The sequence below is a fragment of the Mustela nigripes genome, chromosome 2 (assembly GCF_022355385.1).
Source record: "Mustela nigripes isolate SB6536 chromosome 2, MUSNIG.SB6536, whole genome shotgun sequence".
Classification (NCBI taxonomy): Eukaryota; Metazoa; Chordata; class Mammalia; order Carnivora; family Mustelidae; genus Mustela; species Mustela nigripes.
Window position 1 is genome coordinate 17,417,310 of NC_081558.1, and position 12,441 is coordinate 17,429,750.

General features: G+C 42.3%; 1 protein-coding gene across 3 annotated transcripts in view; it reads right to left on the reverse strand.

Moving 5' to 3' along the window:
- Positions 1-12,441, reverse strand: part of SMARCC1 (SWI/SNF related, matrix associated, actin dependent regulator of chromatin subfamily c member 1) — a 173,938-nt gene that overhangs the window by 25,431 nt on the left and 136,066 nt on the right. For all 3 annotated transcript variants that reach the window (XM_059389606.1, XM_059389605.1, XM_059389607.1), the window contains exon 25: positions 4,246-4,380. In XM_059389606.1, coding sequence (XP_059245589.1) covers positions 4,246-4,380 — 135 coding nt within the window. The remainder of the gene's footprint in view (positions 1-4,245; positions 4,381-12,441) is intronic.

Genomic DNA, 12,441 nt, shown 5'->3' on the forward strand with positions numbered 1-12,441 from the left:
CTCCCTGCTCAGCGGGGAGTCTGCTTCTCCCTCTCCAGCTCCCTGTGCTTATGTTCCCTCTGTCACTGTCCGTCTCTGTCATAAATAAAATCTTCAAAACAACAACAACAACAAAACCCTTGCATATCTAAGATTCTCTTGGTTATAAGAAGTTGAGAATGGTTTATTTCTTTATAAAGTGTTAGATAAAAACACTAAGCTGAACAAACAGGTTTGGCACTTGGCTCTGTCCCTTCTAGACTGTGATCGCAGGTACATAATGTATCCTGTCCAAGCTCCAGTCTCTCCCTCCATAAGAGAAGTGAACAAAGATAGGGCCTTATGTGCCCATCCAGCATCACTGCTGAAGATTCAAAGCAATCAGTATTTTCTTGCTAATGGTTTCCTCATAGATTTTGAGGGATTAAATGAGAAAATCCATATAAAGTGGTTTAGCACAGTGACTGGTCCGATGAATGTTTATAAAGCCATCAAAAACTTACAAATAATGAATCTTAATATACAATCACTGGTTACCTTGTGCCTAAAAAAAGAGAGGCGCGTAAATATTTACCGAACACCTACTATGTGTCAGAGGCATTGTGCCAGGCACATGCCACACTTTTGTCATTTAAGTCCCACAATAGTCCCATGCTGTAATCACTGGTTTGGAAAGTAGCCATGGCTTTGCCTGCCCACATGAAAGGACAGGAGAGCAGGACCCGGTGGAGAAAAAGTAGTATGGTATACTACATGAATGGGAGACATTTTGAGTGTTGCAGGACTCTGGTTCTGAGAGTGAGCCTCTGAGCCGGCCTCCACACTCCCACTTCCGGTCTTTAGCCCTTCTGCCTCCTGAACCATGTCTAAGCCCAAGCCCGGTTCCAGAACCACAGCTGGCCTGGGTGACCGAGAACACAGCAAAATGAAGGAACAGAGACTGGGAAGTTTAGGTGACAAGCAACAGGGTGACTTCCATTCTGGGTGCTCATTCACTTTCTTTCTCTTTTTAATCACCCACCCAGGGGGAGCCCTTTCATGAACGGCACCCTGGAAAAACTGTTGTGGCAGAAGCTTACCTCAGGGCTAAGCTGGGAGCCCTAACCCTGCTGATCCCAGGAAGCCTGCACCCTCGTATAGCCCCACGCTGGAGCCATCCAGCCAGGGTGCCTGGCTCCCCGCTCCCAGAAGCCATGTGAGACCTGGTTTGCTGTTTCGGTCACTAAGGTTTAGTGTGATTTTTCCCACAGCAGTGAATAACACAGCTGTGTTACTTAGTCAGTGACAAGAGCTTGGGACTATCCCCCACAGAGGATTTTCCTGCCCAGATGCCGACTGAGAGAAGGCAGGCTGACCACCAAAGGCTCTGAGAAGACTGACCTGACGTGGTGCAGGCGTTCCCAACATTTTTGGTTGTGCTATTTTATTCAGAGACTAGTCCCTAAAATGTTTCATGTGCTCTGATTAGAATTTAACATAACAACAAAAAAAGATTCAAGTAAGAAAACCACAGTGCAGTTCTGTAATTAGAGGTAGTAACTGTTACAAATCCATAGCATGAGGGAAATTCTGAAGGGCCAAGAGAAGTGTAGCCATTACACTCGGCCCCTGGGTGTCTGGGACTCCGGGCGAGAACTGGGGAGGGGCGGAGGACGGTGCTGATCTTCACTGAGGGTTTCAAAGAGTGGGGGGATCCACAGGTTCAACCTCTGAGAAGAAAGTACCTTAGAGCTGAGAAAAGAGCCCCTTGAGAATCCAGACATGTCCTGTGAATGCCCAGAGTCCTGCTCATCTCCAGGCTCAGCCATTGGTGCTGCTTTAGGAACGACAGCAGGGTGTCTGGCTGCCAGTGGATACTACCCGATCACCACGGGAATCCAGTGCATTATTACCCTGTTACACTGAGCCCACTAAAAACATCCACACATGACAAAAGGGCAGCTTATGAGGATAAGATACACACAAAGCCATTCCTCAACTCTCCGGCTCGGCTGGCAGAGGAATTCTCCCTCTCCCTGTCTTCCACGTATGCCTCCTTACTGCTCTCAGAGGAGCACTGAACACACCGTGCCATCATCTGTCTACCTGTCTTCCCCACTCAACTAAAGGGTGGACTTCCCGTTTCCACTTCTCTAACTTCTGACACTGATGCTGGCATATACTCATTCAACAGCCACCGAAACGAGCCCATAATGTGCCAGTTCTGTTTACAAAAACACTTGATCGATTCCACGCTCAAAGGGCCTATACCCCGGGATGGTAGATGGACATGTGAGCCAACAACTACAATACATAGTGTAGGTGCTCTGTCAGGCTGCCACGGCCGCAGATGGGGTGGGCAAGTCACCCAGAGGGGAAGGGCTGAGTGATGCAGGGCTGGGGAAGACGGCCTTGCAGGCAGAAGAGCAGAATCATACAGGTGGCACAGAGAGCAAGGCCAGAGAGAGGGCAGCCTGCATGGGGCATGGTGTGGCTTGTACCCAGAGGGCAGCTCCCAGGGAAGGAGAGGGCCAGCAGTGGGAGACAAGCCTATAGGTCAGGGAACTGGGGGTGGGCTGGGGAAGGGTGTGGGTAGAGAGTTACTGAAGGAGCCTTGCTGTTCTTCAGGGCCTGGATGCCAGCCAAAGTGGCAGAGCTGGTCTCAGGACAAAATGAAAATGGGCTGTTTATGACAGTTACTGGACTACTGAGAAATCTGCCAGAGGATGTGACTGGATGTGACCAATAAACAGTTAAAGAAATACAAAAAGGTTCTTAAAATTAGAAGGCCTCGGGGCGCCTGGGTGGCTCAGTAGGTTAAGCCTCTACCTTCGGCTCAGGTCATGATCCCAGGGGCCTGGGATCGTGTCCTGCATAGGGCTCTCTGCTCAGCAGGGAGCCTGCTTCTCCTCATCTCTCTCTCTGTCTGTCTCTCTGCCTATTTGTGATCTCTCTGTCAAATAAATAAATAAAATCTTAAAAAAAAAATTAGAAGGCCTCTGGGATAATTTAATTTTAAAGTTCTACCACTTAGATACCAGTATCTCACATATAGATAAAACTCAAAATAATAAGAGAGAACAAGTCCTAACTAAATCCTCAAATTTAGTCCACTGCTTAGAAAGTTACCAATTCCCGGGGTACCTGTGTGGCTTAGCTGGTTAAGTGTCTGCCTTTGGCTTGGGTAATGATCTCGGGGTCCTGGGATCTAGCTCCACATCCGGCTCCCTGCTCAGCAGGGAATCTGTTTCTCCCTATCCTTTTGTCCCCACCCCCTGTTTGTGTGCTTTCTCAAACAAATAAAATCTTAAAAAAGAAAAAAACAAAAAAAGAAAGTAAATTATCAATCTCTCTTCTAGTCAACTCATTAAAAAAATAATTCTCCAAAAATTACCTTGAATGACCAAATGTTCCCCTGCCTCTAGTTTCTTACTTTTTTTGCTTCCTTCCTTAGTTTTGGCCTTTTCTACAATTCTCTTGATCCTGTTTGGGCCACATCCTTCTCTCACAAGTGTCTGCCCCCAACCATGCTGCTTAGGAGCTCAGCAAGGGCCTAGCCCCCACCCCGCCCTCCACTGTGCAGGGAAGGGGAGGAAGACTGAGAGTCCAAGGTGGACCAGAGGAGGATTTGGTTAAGAGGGGTCATAGAAACAAGGCTTCTAACTCAAGGGGAGATTAACTCCTACTTTCTGTTATTTGTGGGTTTTTGGTTTTGTTTTGTTTTTTAAAGATTTATTTATTTGACAGACAGAGATCACAAGTAGACAGAGGTAGGCAGAGAGAGAGAGGGAGACGCAGGCTCCCTGCTGAGCAGAAAGCCCAATGTGAGGCTTGATCCCAGGACCCTAAGATCATGACCTGAGGCTAAAGGCAGAGGCTTTAACCCACTGAGCCACCCAGGCGCCCTTACTTTCTGAGATTTGTATTGAAGAAGACAGGAAATCAAGAAAATCCTTGAATCAGACAATGGATCTATATGAATTCTACTTTACTGGTAACAAGTAATACAGAAAAGAAGTCTTAGATCTAACTTCTGTATTGAAGAATTTTATACCATCATGCATGCATCTGGAAAGCTGAGAGGCGTAAACCTGGAATTTAAATCATTAGTTTTAGAATGAGAACAGAGTTCCTTCTGTTCATCAATGACCGAGAACCCCTTTGAAAGGGCAAAGCAAACAAGGAGAAAGCACCAACAGAGTAGGCTACCACTCATCTAACTTGCGGTTTACGGAAGGTGTCAGCACTTCCTGGTCAGAAAGCCACCACAACTGTCCCTTTACTTACAGCCTCCTTCTCTCTGTCCATGATAGTTTCCAGCTCCTCAAAATGTCGAAGTTTGATCTCCAACTTCTTCATCTGTGTCTCAACCAGCAGGGCCACCAGAGACTTGATCTTTCTCTCCTCCACGGCAGCCAGGTGCTAAGTGTAAAAAGATAATTCCAATTACTTAGGTAAACATTTGTTTAAAATAGAGCAACAAAACGCTGAAGTTGCTATTCAGAGTACGGATTATAGAATGAAGAACGGTGTCCTAGATCCCTCCTTTGTATGTCTCTACCAAACATTTACTTCAATTTAAAATAGCTTGCTGAATTTCTGGTCCTTACAGGTATAAATAACTCTTTTAAAAGGTTAAAAAAAACCAACACCCTCCCACGGTAGACTACTCCTCTCAAAAAGAGCCCATTAGGAAGGGACAGTTTAACCAGGACCCTGATGGCCAAAGAGAAGGACACAAGTAGCCTGGGGTACACGTCCCCATCTGCCACCCACTTACCTTGCACCATCACTCCTCTATTCCATGCCTCCTCTCACTATCTTTCCCTCCTTAGCAACTGTCCAGGGACAGCTAAGCAGTGGCTCCCCCCCCACACCCAACACTCAGATGTAAAGTCTCTGCTTTCTCTCCAGTGAGTGGCACTCGGTGTGGAAAGGAGAGGGTGAACAATATTCCCCAACAAGTCTGAGGGCAGGATCTGGACCCAGAGAAACAAATACGGTATAGAATGAATAGTTAATCTGGATGAATGGGCTACTCTGGATGATGAGACCTACTCACACTTCTTGCCTACTCAGCAGGACACAGAAGAAGGCACCATACTATACAAAGAAGATGAGGGGCCCGTATCTGTGACAGTGACTATCTATATCTGGCCTGGGGTCAATCCCACCCTGGATACCATCCAAGAGAAGCACCAACAAACTCCCAACACTGTTCTGTATTCCCTTTCATCATATCTGCTGAATCTATGTGCTCATCTTTCTCTACCCGAGTGAGAAGTAGCATGGAGCATCTGTCTTATAGATCCCTGTTCCATAGAGAATCTAGAAGCAGTTGACATGCAGAAGGCATTTAACACAGGCTTTGGGGAGCTAACTTAATAGACAACACTTAAATGAGAGTCTTATTTACCCTTTTACAGTTAGAAAGAGAAATGCAGTTTTCTATCATAGAGATCCATCTACAGGAAGAGGCAGAAGTCTAAGCAAAAGGTGACAACAAAGAGGTTTTATGAACGAATCTACAGCTGTTCATGAAATGTTTGCCTTCCTAACAACACTCTGAGCTACAGATCAATAACAAGATTAAGTAAAGATTACATGATCCTAAGCCTGCTATTAATGTGCAGTGTTCTGCCATTTGTATTTCTGAGTAAGAAATGTAGCACAACAAAATATCAGAAATTTATAAATAGGCGTCACACGAGAAGTAGGTCTCCCTTCATGTGTTATCACCTTAACACCAGTAGCCCCTCCTTCGGAGAAGACTCAGGTTATCAGTTCCCAGATCTATTTCTAAGAGAATTGAACCTGTAGAACTCTGATGGCTATGGCAGAAAATGGCTCTTATTTTTTTGAGAATTATCCAGGAAGTTGGGGATATCCCCATGTATTATTACATCAACATGCCAAAATATTTCCTCTCAAAACTGAGGATCAAGAGTTTTCAAACAGAAAGGACCACCAAGTAACAAGAAAATAAAAGTTGAAAAAAATACACGGCAAGGAACCACTCTGGAAATTTAAGACCATAAAACAGAGTGAAATCCTACAAGTTTCCAGAAAGGCAAACAAATAAAACAGTAGGTTACAAACAAAAATTCAGACTCCATCAGGCTTTTCTCAAAAACAAAACTAGGTTTTTAGAAAATAATGGTAAAATACTCTCCAAATTCCGAGGGAATAATGCATTTCAATTTAGAATTTCAAGTACAGCAACTTAAATGAATGAAGTGTGGGCACAGGATAGACGTATCTGAAATCAAGGGCTCAAAAAGTTTATTTCTGGGGCTCCTGGGTGGCTTAGCTGGTTAAGCGCCTCCCTTTGTCTCAGGTCACGATCTAAGGGTCCTGGGATGGAACCCTGAGTCAGCTCAGCAAAGAATGTACTTCTCCCTCTGCCCTTGCCCCTCCTCCCTGGTAGTGCTCTCTCTCTCTCTCTCTCAAATAAATAAAATCTTAAAAAAAAGTTTAATTCCTACACCTGCTTTTGAAGGATATGGTCCAGTTAGTTTAGTGTAAAACCAGAAAAAGGCAAAGACATGAGTGAGATCCAGAAGTCACAGACTTAACCTAAGAAAGAAGCCTAAGTCCATAGTGGGTCCAAAAGCGAATAGAAACGAATGAAACAAGACTGGCAAGTTGGTGATAACCAAAGCTGGTGGTGGATACACAGAGAGTCATTATACTATTCTATTTCTCTATCTATTCTAATAGTTCTATAGCAAAGTTTAAGAGGGGGTGGTGGGTGGGTTAATGGCTGGTGCCATGACAACTGGATATTCAAAGGCAAAACAATGAATTTGGACCCTATCTCAGATCATGTACAAAAAATGAACTCAGTAGGTCCAAGACCTAAAGGTTAAGAGCTAACATTAAAAAATTCTGAGAAAAGGAATACCTCGGTGGCTCAGCTGGTTAAGCATCTGACTCCTGATTTCGCCTTAGGTCATGATCTCAGGGTTGTGAGATCGAGCCCTGTACTGGGGCTCTATGCTAAGCATGGAACCTGCTTAAAGTTCATTCTATCCCTCTGCCCCTCCCACAGGACACTCACAGACAACACATCTGAGAAGAAAAAACAGGAGTAAATCTAAATGATCTTGGGGGTAAAGTAAAAGATTTCTTAGATGTGACACCACAAGCCTAAGTGCCAAAGGGAAGACTGAGGGGTTGGACTTCATCAAAATTAAAAACATCTCTGCTTCAAAAGACCCCTTCAGGAAAGTGAAAAGACAGTTCACAGACTGTGAGAAAATATTTGCAAATCCTACGTGTGATGAAAGATTTGTGTCCAGTTTATAACAAAGAACTCTTTTAACTTGTGCCTGCGGATGAAGGGATACTGGCGGAAGCATGGGGGACTTCAAATACAAGCCTGTCACCATCTCCGGCACTTGGGGAATTCTGAAGATGCAGGAGTTGGGACGCTAAGAAGTCAGGTTCAAGGAAAGACCGAAATTCCTGCGAACTCCCCTTCTGAAGTGATAAAGACTCCTTCACAACCCCACCGTAAGTTCTGCAAAGTCACAGCTAACGATCGGGGTGGTCCTGGAGGAAGAGGACCAAACTGCCATCTAGCTTCACCTCAACCCGGGCCGTTCTCAGGTCTGTGAACACCACAGAGGAAGACTGAATCGTAGAGACAGATGAGATCACCACCTGGGTGGGGCACCTTTATGTATATATAAAATACTTTTTTCTTTTTATTCAGAGAATCTAAATTTTTATACATATCTGGCATTCAATCAAAACAGCAGATTCACAGATGGCACAGACATTGGACTTAGCAGGCAAGAACATTAAAATATGTTAAGATCACTCACTATGTGTAAGAAAATGTAGGAAAATATGGATAAGAAGAGAATTTCGATATATTTAGAATTTATACAAGAGCCAATATACACCTGGTTGAAATTATGATTAAAATATACGATAACTTCCACACTGAGATACCGCCTTACACCAGTTAGAATGGCCAAAATCAACAGGACAGGAAACAGCAAGTGTTGGCGAGGATGTGAAGAAAGGGGAACCTTCTTACACTGTTAGTGGGAATGCAAGTTGGTGCAGCCACTTTGGAAAACAGTGTGGAACTTCCTCAAAAAAATTAAAAATAGGGCGCCTGGGTGGCTCAGTGGGTTGAGCCGCTGCCTTCGGCTCGGGTCATGATCTCGGCTCCTGGGATCGAGTCCCACATCGGGCTCTCTGCTCAGCGGGGAGCCTGCTTCCCTCTCTCTCTCTCTGCCTGCCTCTCCATCTACTTGTGATCCCTGTCAAATAAATAAATTAAAAAAAAAAAATTAAAAATAGAGCTACCCTATTGCCCTGCAATTGTGCTACTGGGTATTTACCCCAAAGGTACAGATGTAGTGAAAAGAAGGGCCACATGTATCCCAACGTTCATAGCAGCAATATCCATAATTGCCAAACTGTGGAAAGAACCAAGATGTCCTTCAACAGATGAATGGATAAAGAAGATATGGTCCATATATACTATGGAGTATTATGCCTCCATCAGAAAGGATGAAAACCCAACTTTTTTATCAACATAGATGGGACTGAAGGAGATTATGCTGAGTGAAGAAAGTCAAACAGAGAAAGTCAATTATCATATGGTTATATGATCATATCATATCATACATATCATATAATCATCACAATCATATCCATTTCATATCATATATATATCATATCATAATCATATCATATATCATAACCATATGGAAGTTTATAGTTTTTCAGGAATGAAAAAATAAAAAAATTTTTTAAAAGAATATATTCAAATTTATAAAAAGGAGAAATGAAATGCTCTTGCATCTAAATGATACTAATGATTGGCCATATAGGAAATCAAAAGAGAGCTACTTAAATTTAACCTTACCTTAGAAAGAACTCTAATTCTAGCCACCAGACTCAATCAGCCATTAAGAATGCCAGGTGATATGCAGAGAAAGATGCTTAGCCCCTAAAAGTGATTAACGCACGCTCTTTCTGGAAACAGCCTTCCACTGGGACAAATCAAAGCCAAGAGCTGCTACTGAGGACACAATCTACATGAGCCAAAGATCACCGAGGTTCACTTTTATTTTTTGATTGTGATTCTAAAAGGTACTTAGCCAATGTTGCAGGACATTCTGTACAAGACGGCAAACAATAATAATGGGGGGGAAACTGGGTATCGTACATGAATGGACTTCTGAAGGATCTCTGGTATGAATTTTCTTTTTCTTCCCTTGTATAAGTATTAATGGAGGGTTAGCAATAAAACAATTTTCTGAGACCCCCCCCCCCAAAAAGCTTAAAATTCAGCTGTGCTCAAGGTTAGAAAAACCACCAGAAATCTCTACAACTGAACATGGGCGCTTTGTGGAGTGGAGATGCAAAACCTGTGGCCTTCAAACTGAAGAAACAAATCTGAGTGAAAGACTTAGGGAAAGAAAACACAAAAAACCTCAATCTCTATCTTATGGCAACTTGTTTACTACTAAAGACTTATAGAATTATTCAGTCTGACCTCTAGCTAAAGAAAAAAAAAATTTTTTTTTATATGTATGATTCTATTTATATAGAATGCTACTTAATACATTATAACAAGAAAAAATTTTAATAGGTGTCAAAATTACCCCATATCAGAGTAAGTAAGACTGTTTGCTGACGAGCTTGATGACATTTGGATTTTGAGTGGAAAAAAGAAAGAATTAATGTTCCACATCAAATTTGGCTTTTTCATATTTCGGGTCTTAATAATGTTTATTTATATGTCAGTTCTGATTTTCTTTATACAATTATTAAAACCAAATCTCTGCACCTTTTCCCTGTTCCATCATGCAATCCTCACTTGTAACATGAGAAATGAAACAGTAGGTTTCTCGGAAAGAAATGGCCTGGTCCTTTGCACTGCCTCACCTTCTGAACTTTGTGACTGCATCCTAACGGATGTGGTAACAGGCCATTTCCCGATCTCCCGCATTTCTAGATCCAGGGGAAGAGCCTCCTTTTTGATTTAACTTCTGTGACTATCCTTATTTTTACTGGTACAAGCTTTTGCACCTGGGAGAAGGCAAGAACATAGTATCCTTCATGGAACAGCACATGTCCTGCTACCAAGACTCTAAGAAATTATGCTACTTTACAGATTTGGTGACATACGAGTAATGAGTCAATCCAGTAGAAGTCACAAAGGCTTATAAGGAAATTACAAAGCCTTCACAGGGCCTTGAAGTGATTAGACAAATGTTATGAAGCACTGGACAAAAGTTGCTAATGGATCCAAATACGACTTGTGTCTGCCTTAAAAAAAAACAAAACAAAACTGAGAACGCAAAAGAGTTAACTCTTGAAATGCATTACTGGAGTAGGGGGGAGAACTGGGGCTTATTAAACACTTAGACATTCTAAGACATCACGCTGTATTTTCATGCTGCTTCTTTTACTTCTAATAATAACCTGCTGGAAAAGGAATTTTTATATATAGAAAGAAACTGAAGATTGGAAAAGTCAATGATCTCGCCAAGGGTCACAGTCAACTGGGAACTGAACTACATTCTGAAGAGCGCCTAGAAATAAAATTGGCCAATAAGAAAGGTGACCCAGGAAGATGAGGAGTTAACTGTATTAGATGTCTCCTTCTTTCTTCTGTCCTTTATTTTTTGGTTCTTCAAAATTAGAAACTTAAATCACAGGCATACTAAGAAAACAAAAAACAGAAACAAAAAAGGGTACTTATTGTTTTGAGCTGGCTGTTGGGTTTTTCATTATAAAATGTTTGAAAACATTGTCATTAAAATGGACAATTTTACCAGATTATGTCTCTGCATTGGTTGAACCAGGCAGACTTCCAGTCTGCAGATCTGGATTTTGGTCTTGGTTCTACAACTAGCCACCTAACTTTGGGCTTCTCATTAACTTCTGTGGTTTTGTTTCCACATCTGTGAGACGGAAGTTTCCTCAAGAAACTCAAGAATTACCCATGACATTACAGAGGAGACATCTTTGTTGTCAGGGATTAAATATCAAAGCAGTAATCCATCTATAACAGAACTTGTGTAAAAATCAAACACACAAAAGTAGAAGAACATTATGTAGTGCATGTGTAAGAATTTCATTCCAATATACATTATATGGAACTGTATACAATCCCTCATTAGACCTCACTTGATACTGTCTCCTTAAGGTCTATGTTTCAGCATTTTATACATGTTCTTTAGTTGTTATTTTTTTTTTTTCCTTCACAACGAACTGTATATCCTAATGGCTCAACCAAAACACGAGTTTCAAGATTAGTGGACTGTGAGTTCCCAAGAGGCAGGCACTGTCCATCTCTCTTTGGTACAAAATAAACCCACTGCTGTGGTAGAGTCCAGCAACGGACACTCAGATACTGGTTTAATGAATAATCAAAATACGATACTTCTCAGCTTACAGAATGCTTTTTAAATATTTTTAAATATTCTTGTAATAATAATCTTGTCAAGGCAGATCAGAAAGGACTTCTGATTCACACAAAAATGATACAGGTTCAGAAAATTTTAGTTGCCTCAGGTTAAGAGACAAGTGAATGGCGGAGCCAGAATTAAAAATTTAAATTCGAAACCCTACGGCCTTTTATAGTTATCTACAAATGTCTATTTAGAACTGGTATTTTAGTGGATACTTTCCCACGGAATTCTCAGGAGGGATTTATTATAGATTAAAGATGGCCACAAAGTCACTGGCCTTCTTTCCATGGAGAAGCAGGCCTATAATCTCTCTTCTGGAATCAAGGCAGGCTGCTCTCTAATTGTCTTGCCCAAGAGAAAACAGTGGTGCCATTTTGTATCTCCCCGCTTGGGAACTTTATGTCCTGTCCCTTAGAACGCTCCTTATGGAGGTCCTCAGCTGCCACGTAAGTGTGATTAACCTGCTCCAGAGACCACAGGGAGAGACTATGAGACTGTATGAAGAGGGAATAGGGTCGAGCCACCCTTGTCAAAGATTAGGACTGTCTCAGACCCTCCAGATGAACCTACCCATGAGGGTGAGGACCACTACAATTCAACTAATAACCCTGTGGATACCATGAGATACAGTAACATGGCTGTTTGGTTTCTTTTTTCTAACTAGTAAGTCTTGCTCTGGGAAGAGAAAGCCGGTATCTGGAAATGGGGTGCTGTTTTATCAAAAACACCTTCAGTGTGGCTTTGAATTATGCAGTGGGCAAAGGCTGAAAGGACCTTAAGAAAACCACTGGCGAGAGCTTTAAGACGGAGAGGGAAAGGTTACTGGAGGTTGGAGAGAAGTCATTCTTGATTATGTAATAGCACCAAGTTGGGAAACGTCCTCACTTCTAGTGATGTGGACAGTAGAAAGGATCATTAATGAACTTGTGGATCTGGCTAGAGTGATTTCCAGGCAAAATGTAAAACATCCTTTAGGTATCTTACTACAAGTGGCCAGAAAAGAAAGGAACCAAAGAAGGACCTACTCAGTTTCCAGACC